The sequence below is a fragment of the Catharus ustulatus genome, chromosome 4 (genome assembly GCF_009819885.2).
Source record: "Catharus ustulatus isolate bCatUst1 chromosome 4, bCatUst1.pri.v2, whole genome shotgun sequence".
In the NCBI taxonomy this organism is placed as follows: domain Eukaryota; kingdom Metazoa; phylum Chordata; class Aves; order Passeriformes; family Turdidae; genus Catharus; species Catharus ustulatus.
The window spans coordinates 40,181,700-40,200,749 of record NC_046224.1 but is presented as its reverse complement, the minus strand read 5'-3'; the positions used below and the strand labels follow the sequence as shown (position 1 = coordinate 40,200,749).

The following is a 19,050-nucleotide window of genomic DNA, read 5'->3' as shown; positions in this document are numbered from 1 at the left end:
AGTGGTAGCCTTTAGGATTGTTTACAATCCTTCAGAATTTAAGAGCAAAGGTGGTACCACTGACAACAGAATTGATGTAATGGTTTGCTGCAGCAAAATCAGCAGTTTCTTCTGCTGTCAGTCCAGCCCTACAGCTGCCCAGCCCTACTGCAGGTCCAGCATTTTTTGCATTCTTGAAAAAGTGATTTTGTTTACTAAAATTGCAGGAGTTTCTTGGGTTTTGAAACATTATTTTTATTTAAAATTTGACATCACAGTAGAAAGCCTGAAATGGATTACAGAGAACCCCAGCAATGGCTACTACCGGCAAATGCATATGCTGGGGGCACATATCCAGTTGCTCACTGGAGCTAAGCAGCTCAGTGGCCCCAGGAGGGCACTGGGGAAGCATGTTCCTCTTGTTTCCAGGATCAGAGCCTTAGGGCATCTCTCCCATCTGAGCCAGTCTTGCCTGACCATCCTCAGGTAGAACAGGAAGAGATGCAGCTCTATCTGCCTGGGGTAGCTCTTCATCAGCATTATTGAGGGACCAGACCACGTTAGGCTGCCATGACTGTTGCTGCCAGGACCAAAGCCTTATTTCTGTACAGGGCTGTATCATGCAGATGCACTAACTTGTTTTTCTGATTAAAAGATTTCTAGTACAGTACTGCATTGTACTATGAAAAACAATTCACATTCCTACAGATATCCCAGGAAAACTGACACCTCAACCCAGACTAGATAAAGCATAATACTAATGCAGTCAGTACAACTAAACCTGAAGTGACAAAGACTCTTGTCTAGGCATTAATCTATATTTCTGTTATTAACTGGTCTGCTTTTTACTAGCAATTTTTCACCAGCCTAGTTTTTCACTTCCCTGTCCCTGGTCTCAGAATAATTTCAGAATCTCTTCTTTGGTGCACATAATGCTTATTATTTGAAAAAAACACCCCTCAGAAGTTAAATTTGTCTCCAGTGTCTTAATTTGAACAGTTTTGAAATCAAGGAGTTTGGTTTTTTTTTAACCATATAAGACCTGATAAGCTGTTAGAATGAGGGATCATTCAAAGGAAGATGTAACCTGGGTTGACAAGATACTAATTCTTTTCACATTTGGAATATTTATCAATAGGAACAACATGGCTGATTGGGAAAAATATATGCATGCATGTTGCTGGTAGTGTTTTTCAATTGCTTCCCTCCTATACCACAACAGGCCCAGTGTTCTGGTGACAGACAGAAAACAATCTGAAAACTTTTATTTACATCTGGAGCCTCCAGCACCTCCTTCATGCCATGCAAATGCACCCTCTCTCTGTCTCTGCTGTGTAACTTAGAGCTCCTGCACATGCATGGCTCCCAGCAAGTATAAAAATAACAAAATAAAAATAAAAATAACAAAATAAAAATAAAAAAAACCAAAATAAAAATAAAAATAATTTAAAAAATTAAAATAGCTGAATGCTCCCCAAAAATGCAACATCAACAACACTAATACAAAAAGGGCAAATTGTAGCAGCTTCAGTTGGTAATATGAGGTTAATTCCAGCAATTTCAAGGTTAAGACAAAAGTATGTCACTAACTATGCCAGATTTGATGAGCATGTTATATATAGGGTTTTTCCCCTATGGACTGGCACATCTTTCCCAGGAGTTGCTTTTAATCTACCACTTAATCTGTTCATCAAAAAGACTAGTCTATCCTGTTTTGTGGAAAACAGGTAGCTTGTATGTTAGGATGATAACATTCTCAGAAATTCCAATTATTCTTTTACAATTTTTTAAAAGAACTTAATTAAAAGTGCAATAGTGGTTCAAGTCAAGCAGAGATAAATCTTCATTGCCTGCTGCCATCCTCTGAATGCCTTCATGTGTCTGTGTGACATCCAGTCACCAAGGCACCTAAGCAGCACAGAGCTCTTCATATTACACTGGAGCAGAACCATACCCTAAACCATGAAATGTATTTTTCCCCCACTGTGCACAAGACCTGTAAGAAATGTTTAATTTTTTTAAAGAAATACAGAATTACCTATTTCAACTGTGTTGTTATAAATAACTACTGCTCTGACAATTGAGCTACCTCCTTTGGCTTCTTTGACAATGTTAACCTTGGTCTACCCCTCAGCTATAGATACTGCTATCTTTGTGCATTCTCATGTCAGTATTTACAAGGTCACACAAAAAGCAGCAGTCTGCTCTTGCTCAGCTTTGCTAAATAAAAGAGAAAACATGTCTTTCTTCATTGGTATCAGAACTGTCACAAATGTCAGAACACATAAAACTTCAACTCAAGCAGCATAAAAACAACAATCCACAAAAACAGGCCTTTGCTAAAGGCATCTCAGTGAAGGTGACCAGAGCTGCCTGGGCTTAGTGACCATATATCCTTTTGCTGTTACTTAGAGAATTTGGTAACATAGAGCATATCAGTAATTTAAGAAGAACAAAAAAAAACCTGAAAAGCAAAGCCTAAAATGAAGTAAATTGAAACTCTCTCAAGGAAAGGCAATGCAAGGGTAGTATTTAAATTTATTTGAAATTTCTGAAGGTGTTGCTAAGGTGAGAAAGAGGAACCAAACAATGGTTTTATTCATTCTGATTTACTGATTCCCTCTATTCTGTAATTACTCTAGCCAAAGCACAAAACAAGCTCTAAAAAGCTTGTGTGGCCTGCATGAAACTCCTAGTTTTTAAAATCCTTGTTTATTTGAAAGACTTACCTCGCTGAAAGAATGAAGGATCTCTCTACACTTTCAATGTTCAGTTCATTCTGATATGCTTCCTGGGTTGGCTTCTTAACCTTCAGCCAAGAGAGAAAACTTCACATTCAAACCGAAATGGTACTTTTTTCGTTGCTTTAATTTTAATTCCTGTAAGATCTCTTACATTTTTATTGCAGAATGTGAACACTGGAGAGAAAATACTCAGAAATAGGAAATCAGATACCAGCCCAGAGGGCCTAGCTATACTATGATTACATGTAGCCCATCCTTTTATTTCACTGGTCCTCATACAAACACTGGAGATGTACAGGGGAATGAAACTCAAGAGCTGTCAGACACCTTTCACACAGGCTCAGTCATGTTGCTCCCTGAGCACCTCCTGCAACTGGACGAAAAAGGGCACTGCTGCAGGATGAGATGTAGCCCACTGGTGTACCCCATAGTGGGCAAGGGCTGGACTACCCTGTTGAACCTTCTGAGCTACCAAATTTCAAACGTAAGGGGGTTTAAAAGTCAAGAGTGGGTCTGAGCCGCTGCAAGACATCTGCTGGCAAAAGAGATTTTGTAGCTATGCTTGCAAAACTTTGGACCTGTGTGCCAGATCTGCACTGCAATGGGACTTGGTGATTTTTTCTGACTGGACTGGAGACAATGATTCCCAAGGCAATGATTTGTTATTCCCATTAACTGTCATGTCAGTGGCTGAGTCATAATATGTCATGCATGTCCCTTATCATTACCCAGCGGGGCTCAAGGCTTAACTTTGATGCTTTTCACAAGGGCTCAGGAAGAAAAGTCATATCTTCCCTCACCGTTAGCCAATCTTTATAAACCACAGAGAACTGATCCACCAGGATTTTATCAGGCAAAGATGCCTAATCTCTGGGTGTCAGTAATCAAAAGTAGTTAAAAGGCAAAAGTGACGCAGTCCAAACAAAATAAAATACAAAAAATAAGTAGGCAGAGTATTCCAGAGTAGGACAACACTGGGTGAAATGCAGCCAAGATGATGTTGTGGTAACAGAATATTTAGGGAAACCTAGATAGCAATCTCACAGGCCACGTTATGCAAAAAGCATTAAGCCTGTAGGATTGCTCTGGAACATAAGCATATTTAATATCTCTTGCTAACAGTAAACACAGTTGCATTTTCAAAATTTGAGGGCCTGAGTTTAGGTAGATTTGGAGAAAGGCTCACTTTAAAAAGTGACTCACCTTCATTCCAGCCAATGACAGCATGTTGTTGAGTTTATACATTCCTGACTGAACGGGAGTAGTATACAACAGGGCATCATTGAACTGTAATACAGAATACTTTTTAATGACTAAAGATTGTTAAACGATAGATAATTTCAGATGCATTTTACTGGAAGTACAGAACTTCTACAGCACTGAGATAACTGTCCAGAAGGGTATCCTCTACTTCCTCTTATTCCACTTAGAATTGAAGAAACATTTTCATGTATGAATTTAGATAACAATAGGTATCTATTTATATCCTCCTTGTGTAAATATACATTTGGCATGAGTAAACAGTGCATGGATGTTAAAGAATAGGCTGTCAAAAGGGAAACAAATGTTCTTTGTGTACACAGGTATATAATATAGCAAACTACTTTAAAAGGAATTAACCATTCAAACAAATCAAAACAATCCAGAAACTAGGAGACAGCAGAATGGACTAGCAATTTATAAGGAAAAACTTAACCATATATTGTGAATTTTACCAGTTTAAAGTGCATCTATTGTTTATTTCCTGTTCTACCAGACTTGGATTCATTCAGTGCACTTACTGAACAGTAGCTAAGATTTTTTTATTTTCTGTGCTGTTCAACACATGGATCCAAACTTCATTTACTACACATAAACAAGTACAAAAATCTAAACTCTCTCATAAGTTTTTGTTATGCAACACTTTGCAAAATAACCAAATGTTTCAAATGATTACTAAATCTTCACAACATGATATATAGAAAAATCACTGTGTGTAATGGTATGAATGCTAGCCTGTACCATTTATATCTAAGAAAAAACCCCAAACAAAATAAAACCCTTGCCCCATAAAACAAAACAGAGAAGGTCTAAGATAGAGACACTGAAATTAGCAATATCTAGTTTGTGAAGCTGGAGATAACATCACATTTTTGACAGTATTTCCATAACTGGTATAATACACACTCCAAGACTTCCTAGGGAAGTATTTCTTCATATTCAGGCAACCACAAGATAGAATTCAGCCAGGACTGTGGACCAATAATGCCATAAATTTTACAGGATAACAGCTGCTTTACTGTCTAAATAGAAGAGATAAACAAAAGGTTCAAGTGGAAACAGAAACTTCAGAGATGCATAGCAGTTTCAAAACAAAGCAGTAGCAGAGACAGGAAGAGAACCCAGTACTTAACTTCCACCCAGTGCTCTGCTCAGGATGCACGTGGGCTCCTGCAAGGGGAAGGAGAAAGGAAGAGGGAGATGGGAGGAAGGAAAGGAAGGAGGGAAGGGTGTAGTAGCAGGTTGTCCATAAAAATTAGTGCATATGCCACAGATAATATCTCTACATTAGAACTGACTGAACAGAACATCAACAATTAGCAATTTTTCTACTACCTGCAGTTATTAGCTATGTTTGCAGTGTAATATTTTAACCACCAAAAAATTACAGTAGGATAAGGTAAATAGCAACATACATAGCATCTTACCAGAAAAAACATTCTTGGCTGCATGACTTTCCGTGACAGCTTCATCAGTGTTCCCTCTTTCAAAAAGACCTAGTAAATTAAAACAAGAAAGGCAAAACTTAGCTTTTTAGGGCACAAGCCATGCAAATGAGTTGACTTTTTTATAACTATTATCATTATTATTATTACTACACTAGAAGTGCTGCACAAGTTTTGGGATTCAGGGTTCCCTTTCTGAGAAAAGCTGCTTATCCTTAGGTTTCTCTAAAAGTGAGTGGATGACTGCATTAGTTTTCCATGCTGCACGTAAAACCATGAGAAATACAGGGTTAAGCCTGAGGACAAAAACGTGCCTGCAATATCTGGCAAGGAATCATATTCTAAAAATTCTAAGTTTCTGTCAGATAAACGTCTAAAAAAAAACCTCACACATATGGAGTGGCAGTATTCATTTGAGTGTTAGAACCTAATAATGAAGCAATTTTCTTCTTGGCATATTCCAGTGTCAGTCTTTGCATATCATCTTCACTTTTAATGCGATCTTCCAAATGCCACGTGGGGCACTTACCCTTCCTGGCTGTACGATCTCATGGTGTCCATTTAAACTGTATTGGATCTGCATGAGTTTCTGAAAGTTATCCTATGAGGGAAAAAAAGCAGAAGGTAAGTACTTGCCCTTGCATTCATGATTTCTTTTAAGGAAAAAAAAAAAAGAGAGAAAGAGGGAGAGAGAAAGAAAAAGAGAAAGCTTTAATCAGCCAGCTTCATAAGGCAAAATACTTACTCCTTGCTTCATGATGTCATTGGCATGGTTTGCAACTTCTATGACAACAGCTAATGCATCTGAAAGATGAAGGAATTATGTTTTGGTTAGACCAGTTAGCATTGATATAACGTAAAGCAGAGATACCATACTACATTTCCACATCATTCTAAGATTAAAGAATCTTATTGTGCAGACACTGCATTCAGAAGCACTTCCCAAAAATCCCAGAGCCTTCGGATCATGGTTTAATAAGTATGACCTAGCAAGTCATTGCTTCAACCAACAGTGTCAATTATTTCTTACAGCTACTCAAAACAGTCCACAGGCAAAGTTAAATTCCAGTTTCTCACACAACAAATTACTTACTACACTTAGAGCAGAAAAGTTAATGGCACTTTAACAGAGACTCTGTAGGGACTAAGTTTTTGCCATTTTACCCAAATGTCATCATTGCCATTCATGGAAGACTACTTAGAAAAGTCATATAAATCTCTGCCATTTCTGTCTTCTGCCTTTAGTTTTCCTGCCCCTCAAAATAACAGTAAAGTTCAAATTTCTATATTTCGAACTTGTAATGCCAAAAGAAGAATAAACCTCTGAAAAAAAAGTTACCAAATATGAGCAATTTTATTAAGTACTGATATTTAATAACGAGTAACTCAACTGTAAAATATCCTAAGGTGTGAATACGTGAATACGGTGAGTGTGCAGTCCAAGGGTCCATCCCATACAAGGATGTTAACCAAAAACCTGCAATTTACTTAAGTAGAAGATAGACACTTAACAGAAAGCTAGAACAACTGTTCTGATGAAATATTGCTAAAGCATTTAGCACCTTCTGAGTAACTGAATTGCAGTCAAGCACTTCAAAGAAAGGAATAAATTTGGTAAGAAGTCCACAGAGAAGCCTACCAAACCAGGTAAAACCAAGTACTTGGGGATTTTTCCTAGATAATCATCGGAGTATTAGTACTGTGGAATGCATATACTTCCTTTATTGTTGACTCATATTCAGAAAGGAAGTATGTTAAAAGAAAGGTTCAGAAAGTCATGAAACCATATAAGAAACTAAACAGACATGAACAAAAAGCTCCTTCTAAGCCAATCAAAGGAGAATTTTTGTGAAACATTGTCACGAAGCAAGGCAATACAAGCACAGAGTCAAACAGCTAAAATACACAGCACATATCAAGCATTTGATCAAAATTTAAGTTTTGATGTGTCATGGTATCAAGCAAGCCAGCTGAAATGCAGCTTGTGGTTTCTTTCTAGGAAATGTTGGAGCTGCCTCATGCAAAACTTTCCCCAGCTCCCACCACATGAAAGAAGATGAATGGAAATGTAGCTAAATTAACAAAGATCGGAATGAGTACCTGATTCTCTCATCTCTCAGTTACTATATACATATATATCCTAAAGTTTTATTCATTGACTGCAAGAAAGATTGAAGAATTTTAGAGAAAATTGTAAAATTTGCTGGGTATTGAAGGAAAAGTTCCCGGATCTAAGGACTATTTATACAGCCAAGACTAAACGAATCTAAACAACAACATAAAATAATCTATAGGGTCAAAGTCCATAAACAAAGTGCTTTTTGGCAGGGAAGAGCATTCCACTTATACCACTTAGCTGAAGTAATGTATTCAAATGAAGGTCAGCAAGAAGAATTGTACTATTTGGGGTTTTTTTCCAAGAGTACTAATCACAACCAAACCTAGTCTCCCTCTCCACTTCTTCCCTTCACTCCCAGGCCCTGCAGTGGAATTAAACAGCTAAGTAAAGTTAGAAGTAAGTTAAGCTTAATTATTACAATTAGGATCTTGGTGACTAAAGATTAGATTCTCTTTTCTTACCCAAATTCTAATATGGACTACCAAATATGTCAAATGTCAAATAAACACTTAGTTGTTATAACTTAGCTTCAGCTTCTATCTTTAGTATAAGAAGGGAGAGAAAAACACTGTGAAAGATATAACTACAAAAAGCAGAGAATCTGGAGAAACCACAAAAAATGTGAAGTATATATTTAGGTTGGTCTTTTTTCAAGTGGCCTCCTATTTAATATGCAATGCAAGTACTATTTTGTTCACAGCCATAAAAAGTGCAAGATGAACTTTTCTCTCTCTTGAAGAGCCATCAGTTAAAATATTTTTGGCTTGTATCTTCAACATACTCAAATATGTCTAAATGTCCAAAGAAATATATTTATGCATATATTTCATGATATTGTACCAGCAAACAAAGCAAACTTGGCTCAGTACATTGAAGGTATTCATTTATTGAAGTTCAATCGACTACATCTGAACAACTCTTCTAAAGGTATTGGACTTGTACAAATGTGACAGAATTTCATGCAAATTAAACGGAAACATCAACTGGGAGCATTTTTTGTACTGCTGAGGCACATTCCGAAGAAGGTAACAGCCTGAACGTGCATTGCATTGATGTGTATGAATTAAACCATCTTAATCCTGCACTTCTACAAAACGCATAGTCCTGTCTCTCCTCTTCATCACCAACTATTCCTCATTTCCTCTGATCTTCTTTCTCCCCACATGCAGGCAAACCTCTGTAAGTAATGTGTCTTTTGTGCAGCTTCTGACAAGTCAAACTGGAGAACTCCTCATTGAGAACTCCTCAAATATTACCCGTGGCAGCTCCTTGATATTGCTCATTTCTGCCACATGGATGCTTTTCCTAGCACAAAGAGAGAAGAGGAGGCTAGAAAGGGTCATAGCTGGAGAGAGCAGGCTGCCTGTTAAAGGTCTACAGATGCAAGGGACTGTCTCTTTCAATGGCAGTGCCTGAAATATCTGTTTAAACTGCCTATGGAACTTTGCTCTTAGCTCTTGGTTTTAACTCAAGCATGAGTTGACATGACTGCCAGCTCCAAACTTTGTTGAAACACAAGCTTGCAATCTTTTAGTATCTCTACTGAGAAACTTAGAACTAAATAGAAAACAGTTGTTACTGACTTAGCATTTTTTATTTAAAATCTGGAAACATTGGTACATTAGCAGTTATTTCTTTAAAGAGACATTTACCTTGAGTATCCCTATAGTCTGCAGATTCTTCTAAAAGATTCTTTAAATAATCTGTGTAAAGAAAAAAATAATATAAAGATAATTTTGTTAAATAAATAAACAACACCAGAAAGTAGTAAACTCCATCTTTTTCTTAGTAATCTGCTGTTCAGATCTACTACTTAATTGACAAAGATCTGCTACTTCATCTTTGTTATTACCTTAACAGATTTAAAAGCAAAAACTAGCATTTACATAATGAAAGTATATCAGCAAAGAGATGGATTACTGAAACAGTGGTCTTCTCCAGTGAAAAGTGATGTATTGTATACATCATGCCAGAAGAAACAAGTAAGTGAAAAATTAGTACAGATTTGCAATCATTTACATTTAAGCTGACGCAAAAATTTTAGAAGATTATAGATATTTGTCTGAACACCTAAGCTAGTCCATAGTAGCTAATTTAAAAAGTAGTCCATTACAGATGATCTGATTATGATTAATATTTTTCAGTAATAAAAACAATATACTTCCTTCAATGTTCAAATAGGCATTTTCTGTTTTCAATGATGCATGTAGTTCAACCACGAGATGGCACCCTTGATCCATTAGGCTTGGTAGTTTTAAAATCTATTTTACTTCACTAAAATTAACTCCAAATGTATGACTGTACAAGAAAACATTCCCCTCGAGTTTCCATTCCCTGGTTGAGTGTCTAGTTCATCAAAAAGTGCAGTACCCCATCAAAGATTTATATATAATCCTCAGTAAAACATCAACCATCTACTCTCTCTAAGCTTTGAACTCCATAAAATAAAAAGAAACCAAAACAGAAACATTCCAAGAGATATACATTAGATTGATAAAAGCAAGAAATACTGATATATAATTATCTTTTGAATGAAGTATTAATAGTCTGGCAGATCTAATGAAAACTAATTACATGCAATGTAGCAAGCATTCAATTTTAGCTTCAGAGTTGTACGAGCTTCATGTAGGAGTGAAATAATTCAACTCCCATATGCTTGCCCTACCCAAATTCATTCTTTCATTCAAAAAGGATCAGGAGCCAATTGTTCCTGCCTTCATAAGATGTCTTGCTTCATGCGTGCCCCTCAGAGACCATTCAGTGTATTGTAATATTTTCCTTATGCACAAAATTAAAAGGGAATTATAAAACATGTTTCTGCAGTACAATAGCTATGAAAAGTGAGAGAACTTGTCACAGTTAATGAAAGCTTTGAGCAAAACAGAACTACAGGAAGAGAAACATTTGGCACTGACATTTTATTGTTTGGCAGAGACGTAAGGGAGGATCCGAGGGAGAAGCATGAAGAGCAGGTTGGGGTGCAGGAAGAGGAACCAGCTGGGAGGTAGGGAGGGATCTCTGGGAAGCGTGATTGGCTGGGTCATGGGAACACTCACAGCTTTCTGCTCTCCTCAGAGTTCTGCCTGATCATTATCAGGCTTTGGTTAACATGTGATCTTTCAAGACAAGTCTAACCTGGCACCAAAACTTCTCCTGCTATACTCCATCAATAAATATCGCATCCTTCATGTCCCTCAAAATCTTGTACTGTAGTAGCTACCAGCCATTCCAATGCAATATTTAGGTGGCCATAAATTTAATTTAAAAAAAAGTTAATCTTGCTTCACCTTGGGTTATTCTGCTAAGAGGCTCATATGAGGGGAAAAAAATTTAACAGAAGGTATTTGAAAGGAATTGAGAAGACTTCACAGTAGATTTAATTTAGTTTAACCTGGAGGAATCTATCACAGATAAACCACCAGATGCCCTCTCCTACCCTGCCTGTGGATGGGTGGTCTCTCCAGTTAGAGCTGTGCTATGTTGCTGAGGTGTAGCACTATTTGGACTCCACCATTAAGCTAACAAATTAAAGCTTTACAATTGCAACTTGATCTTAATTGGGGCCAGCACAAAAGACTCCAATGGCAATCTCCCAGTATAAAAAATTATTCCCTACAGCTCATACAGAAAAAAAGGCTCCCAAACCACCCACTCACCTCTACAGGTTGGGAACAAGAGTTAAGGTGGTTAAGTTCCTCATCTGCAAATGTACAGCTGGCAAATGAACTGTCCTTGGTACATGAAGACATCCAATTTAACATCCAAAGTAATTGCAGTGGAAACATAAAACCAGAGACCCAAGATGGGAACTAATTATTTCTTGACATATTCATGCTTCATAACATGTTTCCCAAAACGCCACCACTCAAACCCATTTTTATATAATTTAAAATGCTAGAAAAGACCTATACAATCAGTGAAGAGGGAAAAATCAAGATTTTAACATAACTGCATTCATTCAAAATTATGTATTTAAAACAGAAGGCAGCCTTTGTCTTACAAAACTGCACCGGCCAATAAAACAACTGTAAAATCCTGAAAATTATAAATAGGTAATTTTCATCTTAGTACTCTCTTTGTCTGGTAAGTGGACCTCAGTTCACAGCTAAAACTCAGCTTCAGAGAAGCATCAGAACAGATATTTTTAGTCTCTTCTGTGAATACACACTGAAAATTCTGTGCTTACAACAGCTTTCTGGAGGTACTGGCATAAACTATACAGACAAGCTGATTTCACTACATGAAAAATGTTGCAATAAAATTTTTGCAAAAGTATTTCTAGATGAAATAAATACAGGAGTCATATATTAAGGTGAAATGGCATCTAATGTCTTTGCAAAAAAAAAAAATCTCCTCTGAAATGAGCTTTCATTGTTCAGACTAGAAATACCTTAATCACACCTTCAGAAATTCTTAATTCTGCTGGATACCCCAAAGCACAACAAAAATAAACATAAAAGCCCATTAGCACTGTTCTTGTGATGAAAATTTCTGTATGCCTACTTTTACCTGACAGCAGTCCCCAGTTCTCTCTTCCTACTTGCTGGGGGCAGTGGTTATCACTTCTTCTGCTTAAAATTATCTCCTGCATCATTATCTACTTTTTGTCTTGGGTAGTCTAATATAATTAATTTAGACTCAAAGCAATTGTTCCACAACATGTAACTGGCCTTGAGTCTGACAACTCTATTTTCAACCTGCAAAGCTGCAGAGTGCAAAAAGGCTAATTTTTCATCCCACTCAGCCTCCTCTCACTATAACCCAGCTAAGGATAATAAAAGACTCTCTGCCAACCTTATGCTGTGAAAAAGAGGAGGTTTATCCTATGACAATCAAGAGCCTGTTCATATTACACAGTCTCAAGTCATCTACTCAAATTAGAGGGTTTTGGGAGAAGAGAATCACCTCTCCTTCATTTCTCAGAGACCTCTGATTAACCTCCCCCATAAGCTATCTGAATTTACTGTACAGTGCTCAAGGCCAGTATGTGAAAAAGTGGAAGTCCACTTACTGGACTAGAGAAGCTGTATAATTAAACAGAAATAGTGCTGAGCTGTGCATTTCCCTGGCTGATTTATGAGTCCACCTGCTCCTGCTTTTGTTAGCACAAAAGTAACTCCACTTCAAAGCACTGCACCAATCTTGTGATGTGACCGAGTAGCAGCAGGTTACCAGTACAAAGCTGTCCCACTGACACAGAACATCTAAATAGGAAGAAATCCCTGCTGACTCAGGCCTGACAGCTTCATTTCCTGGATTATTTTCATTCTACTGCTCTTGCTCTCCTCCCCACAGATCCCCCCCATCTCCAGCCTAGGCAGCTGCTCCATGGTTACATCTCACCCACTGCAAAAAAAGATACAAATGCTTTGCATATCCTCCAGATGTTCATATAGCACAAGTTTATAGAGACATTGCTCAATATTACACAGAACTGTTGGAAGGTAACTAAGCAGATGGGTCATCCACAGAGACCTGGAAGTGTAAGAACTCAAGGGCGACCTACATGCATGAAAGGTTGGACAGGCTGAAAATGAAACAGATCCAAAACATCACTCTCCAGCTTCAGCATAATTAAATTCTTGGCCTGATCTCTTTTGTTGTTCACATTCAAGAGAAAATTATGTTTCTAAATTTGCCACCAGCATGGCAATCCCATTCTTTTCAGCAGAATTTGCAGGTGCATTTCAAGCTGGGCAGCCACAGTAAAGTCTGCAGACTGGGGGCACCCACAATAACCTCCATCAGCACAGGAGGAAGCTTTTTCAGGTCTAAAAGTCTGTCTCAGTCACAGCTAATCATCACAAGTTTCAGTGCCATCCATCCCTGACATCTCTCGCTCTGCTGTGTATATTGACAATGGCATTTGCTCCATCCTGATCCTCTATTCAACTAAACTCTGTTTCAATTAAAGCCTTGTAATTTTGACCTCACCCAAGGCTCCAGTGATTTTGAAGTGTATAACAAACTATACCATGCCCTAAGTGAATATTCTTTTAAAATAAAGCAAGTCCCCAAATGCCATTTTATAGGTTGATTTCATCAGTTAAGTATCATTAAGATTTTCTGCTACAGAGTATTCCATTTAATAAGAGTTTCCCCCCTTTTTTCAACACCTTGAGTTTATTGAGATGATTGAAATGGAAGGTCAATGTTAATAACGTGGTAACTGCTCTGTAACACTTAAGTCTGAACCTGCCACAGTATCACTAATCTAAGTACATGCTGGGGAAATGCCAATGAACTGCTACAGAGCCAAAAAAAAAGGTCATGGAGCATTTTATTTTGCAGTTACTATATAAACAGAGGTTATTTTTAAATTGCTCATCAAGAAGCAATGGCTCTCAAAAACAATGCCTTAAGTATTTCCAAATCCTTACAGGAGCCATCCCCCTCTTACAACAAACACATCTCAAAATACTTCACAAAGGAGGCCTCTGTCACTGCCCTCCCGTTACAGACAAAAACCCCCACCACATCACGGAGATGACTTGCTCAAGGCCACCCAAACATGCCAGTGTTAGAGCAGGGTACAGAGCCCAGATTTTCTAGCTCCAAATCAGCTCCTCAGCTGGCTCTGGTAGCAAGTCTTAAGCACTTACTGACGTGCTCTAAAAACATGTGTTTTGCCTTTAAAAGAAAATGGATTTTACAGACAAAACACCTGGGTGGGGAAGAAATGAGAAACCACTTACAGAAGTTCACAATTGCATAGATATCTCTCTTCTCCTTGCTCCAATTTTCCATACTGCCTTTTTCATTTGTTAAATCCCCATCCCCCAAAAAAACATAAAAGCAAAACCCAAAGCAGAACAGGAGCATTCTAAGACTTTAGGAAGGGATATTACAAGCTTCTATTACCATAGATTCAAGCAAAGACCATCACAGGTTTAATGTTTTCTATGTACTGTTGAATCTACCATCAGAACACACCACAGTGCTGGAAACATTACGACTTTGCTTGTGTATCTTACCACAATCAATGTTAGCAAGAAAAGCCTCTAAACCCATGCCTTATTTTAAGAAAAGCTTCACATATTGTGACACGTATTTAAAAAGCCTCACATATCTGAAGTCAGATAAACACACTTTACAGATGGATACAATTATCTGAAAACAGGTGTCCAGGGGCATGTGAAGACTGGCTTCTCAAGTCTGCAAAAAGCTTGACTGTACCTGTCAACAGGAGCCTGTATTGGGGAATCCTCTGAACTGGCTTGAGCAGATAGTGCTTGAGGGCCAGACTAGCACAGCGGGGGCTCATCTGAAACAAACACCCAAAATAAATAACAATTCCACAGCAGTCAAAAGTTCCAGCAAAAGAAAACATGCCTACAAACAACTACAGGATAAGCTTTTCATCTTTGAAAAGTGCTACTGCCACAATGTTAAGCACCACACTACAGAGCAAGCATTTCTATGTGGAAGACTGCATGCAAAATTACCCATGCATGAAAGACACAAGTAAGCACTCATATTGTGTAGATTCAAAACAAGTGCTTTGAACTAGGAGGAAGAGAGGTGAAGTTTCTCAGAAATAAAGGAAACAGGACAGCAAGGGCAGCATGCTCTCTTATGATTGCTGTGAGTGTCCATCAGGCAAAAAGGCAGAGAAGACAGAAGTGCTCACTGCATAAGTTTTAATTAATCCACACCTCTAAAGACAACACAGAATTAAAAGATCCATTCTTCAAAGATGCTAATTATCTTGAGTTTGCATTCAAAATAATCTGAATCTGAAACATCGAGTCCTTCAAAAGGACTGTTGTCTTCTTCCTGTCTGCAGCCAAGACTGCAGAAAAAAACCCCACCACCAAAACACAAACAAAATAGGGACAGTTTCTAAATCCCAGTGGAGGATCACAACTGCTAAAAAGTCACTAAACAGAGATTTAAGATATAAGGATATATCTTAAAAAAGAATATAATACCTCAAAGTCTTTGACTACTGATGCAAATCCTGCATTCTTCTTACACTGTTCATCTAATAATGCAACATTTTTATCAAATTCTTTGATGTAAGTTGAATACATCTTTAGGTAGGGACCCTTTTTAACAAATATATCAGCAATTCTTTGATGTTCAAGCCTGGAAACAACAACAAAAAGATGCAATTAGACCTAAAAATAGCATACATCTTAACCCTGCAGCAAAACATCCCTCTTTTTCAGAGTAAGATGTGTTAGTTTATGTTCTGAAAAAAGCTTACAGTAGATAGGCACCCATCTCAGTCACTATTCTGAAAAACCTTATTAGGCACACGTCAACACACTAGTGTTAGATGACAACCACTTAATACACAGTCTTTTAAAATGGTTTTGAACTGTTTGAACACTTTAGATCAAGATGAGAAAAGTCTCTATCCATTGCAGTGACTTTGTCAGTAGGTTTTGTATAGCTCCATCCACCAGTGGTAACTGAGAATGGTGTTTAAGGGGATTGTAGCTGTCAATCAGCGCTGTGTCTGATCAGTAGATCTAAACAACCTCTAAAATGCAAAGCAATCTTCAAAACAGCCTCTTTTTTCCCCAATGAACTCAGTGCACTTATCATGCTCATGCAGAGACCAGAATTTCAATTAAAAATGAAATTTTAAATAAAAACTGTGATTGCTACAAAACCATATTTACATGCCTTCTGGACCTTTTGGGATGCATCTGAACAGCACAAAAGCGCATCTAAATGAAAAAATAATCTCCTATACTTTCAAAGTAAATTCTGACATTTAGGAAGGTGTTTGAAACACAAACAAGAGTCAAACCATGATCACACGAAGTCACAAAAGCCCCCCAGATAAATTTCAACATCAAAGGAGTGGAATCCATTTATTGATAGTCACCAGTGAGATAACCGCTCTTCCAGTTCCCTCAGGAGGTCCCGATTGAGTTCGTAGAGCTGAGGTAGGTAGTAGAGGATCTGATTCAGGATTCTGTCCTCAATCACTGGCTTTCCAAGTTGCCTAGAGGCATGTGCCACAGCATCCCGGAAATCCTGCCAGAGTACAAAGAGGACAGAAACCCCCCTTGCTGTGAGTGAACAGCCTTCAAAGCATCAACACAGAGTGCAACAACGGAGTTCTCATTGCAGACATTCCAGGCACTGCTCCCTATTACCAAAGGCAAGGCAGGTACCATCTGGGTTATGTTTTTCTGCAGCTTCAATTTACTCCCCTGGGACCACCTTAATCCTTTTGGTTTGACACTGTAGCTTTACTTTCTTGGTCCTGTATGCATAATATAGAAGTTCTTCATTATTTTTACAACATGCCCTTAAGAAATGTGCTAGTATTACTTATGAGGAAACTAAGGCAGGCTAAACAAGGCTTGCATCTGCAAGGGTATTGGCAGCCTAGAGCATCTGCTTGAAAAACAAAGTCAAAAAGTGAAACTTTTATATCAGCTAATACAATCATACTACCTTACTTAAAAAACATGCTAGTGTTCATAACTCATCTACAAATGCCATTTTAGAGGATAGAAATTAGGGTCAAAAAATTACTCTATGTAGCAGCTCTTCTATATACAGGAAAAGTAATATTTAATGAAAACATAACATAATAATAAGGGAATCACAAAATTTTAAATGTTGGCAATGATCAAAATCAACACTGACTGGTACCTTTGAAACATTTACAGGGAAAGAGGAGCACCCTACTCATTCTTGAAGGATCTTATAGTATTTTTATGCTATAACCAACTCCCAACAAGACAGAGCTGAGGTTCACTGGTCCTCATTAACTATTCAAAATTAATATCTTGATCCCACACAAATCAGCATGGCCAAGACTGAAACTCAGTATTCCTTATACAGAGTATTTTCCCTATTCACAAGCAAACAAATCTTCCAAAAAGTTCAGCAATCTAGCATTTCACTTGAAAAACAACACTGTCCTAACTGACAAAAAGAAAATATAAATTATGTAGTGTTAGGTATTACTATATCTTACTTAAATTTGGGCAAAAAGAGAATTAATCCAAAACAGCTCTTTTGGAGTTTGTGGTTAATTAAACCTAATATCACATGTATGATCTGTAGGTATCTTGAAAAAAGTGACCAACAAAATGTTCTAAGTACAGGAATAAGTTATATTTGAAATGTGCATGGGGTCCACACCTGTTCTTTGGAAACCTGTAGGGTCTTCAGGTTGAGGAAAAAAAATAATTTATCCCCCCTTTTTCCCCTCCCCAGGTCTATTACTACAGCTCTTATTAGCTATCCCATCAATCCAGCATCTGGCACTATTTAGGGTCTCTCAAACCGAAGCCTCAACTTTCCCCTGCTCTCCCTCATTACGTCAGCTCTGGGCAACGTGAGCTCCAGACATGCTTTCTTGCTTTGTGACCCTATGGGTCACAAAGGCTGTGACTGGGCAGCTCTGACAAGAAACTGAAATTGAGATATAGGGCACCGGCTGTAACAGGGAAGGCTGAGAATTAAATGCAAGGGAGTTAAAAAACAGATGGCGTTATTCATATGGAAATGTTCTGGTTTACATCCTCTGTGCAGACTAGTGACACATAGGTTAACTACCAGCTGCATCTTATGGGTTTTTCTGACCCTGGGGCATTGCTTAACACTGAAATGATACATGGAATTACAATGGCAAAAGCTCAAATGAGGCATTCTGGAGAGCCTCATGCAGAATGCATCATCATATTATGATAATATTCTTCCCATACCCCCAGTTGTATGCACACACAACATGCTGTATGTATTTTGCCATAGGATAAGACAAGAATTCTGTATGAATGTCATACGGTGACTTGCATGACAAAAAGCAAAGCAATTTTGTCTGTACTGTAATCAACAACCCAGGCTTTCCCCTGACCAAACAACAAAAGGAGAGCAGGGAGCCAGGTCTGAGCACCACTAGATAACACAGGAACGTCAGCTGTAGTTAAGACCATTTATTTAACTTCTAGATACAGCATTCAAACACTCTGCAGGGCGTTTTCCAAATACAGATTTGGTTTTTCAACTAGCTTGACCCAAAGTCCATCAGCCTCATCATGGTTTATAGATTATGCCATGAAAGGCATAATGTCATTAAAACAGCCAACCAAAACTTTACTTCATCACTCCCCATGTCCCCTTCCGCAACTGAGTAAACTGAGGAAGTGCTGCAGAGAGGAAATACGGGAAAGAAAGATAATGTGAACCTTTCAAATTTCAAAAGCCTGCAAAACAACAAGAGCTAAATTTCAATGCTCTTTTAATTTTTTTTTTATTATCTTCACTACTGACTACGCATGTCACTGTAATCATATTAAGATTTATTTTTAACCTGGTAGTGGGTGTGAAGTAACTGTCATGCCAAGTTCATCTTGAGATAAATTCAAGAGTTGAATGTAGAGTGCACATGCCTGGGGATTGCGGGTGGGAAAAGAAAACCAAATGTAACAAGGTTGGAATTACCAGTGTTTACACTTGAAGGTACTGGCCTTCTGAGAAAGTAGTTTCATATCCAAAAGGACAAAACACAGATCAGGTCTGTTTTAATTAC

The 19,050-nt window shown here is 37.9% G+C and overlaps 1 protein-coding gene across 2 annotated transcripts in view; it reads right to left on the bottom strand.

Annotated features, from left to right (window-relative positions):
* Positions 1–19,050, bottom strand: part of FGD6 (FYVE, RhoGEF and PH domain containing 6) — a 75,175-nt gene that overhangs the window by 16,173 nt on the left and 39,952 nt on the right. Inside the window, exons 6-14 of one of the 2 annotated variants that reach the window (XM_033058434.1) lie at positions 16,387–16,538; positions 15,479–15,635; positions 14,724–14,811; positions 9,200–9,250; positions 6,174–6,232; positions 5,958–6,029; positions 5,411–5,479; positions 3,927–4,010; positions 2,709–2,788 (exon numbers count right to left, since the gene is read on the bottom strand). In XM_033058434.1, the coding sequence (XP_032914325.1) occupies positions 2,709–2,788; positions 3,927–4,010; positions 5,411–5,479; positions 5,958–6,029; positions 6,174–6,232; positions 9,200–9,250; positions 14,724–14,811; positions 15,479–15,635; positions 16,387–16,538 (812 nt within the window). The other variant, XM_033058436.1, reaches the window with a different exon arrangement.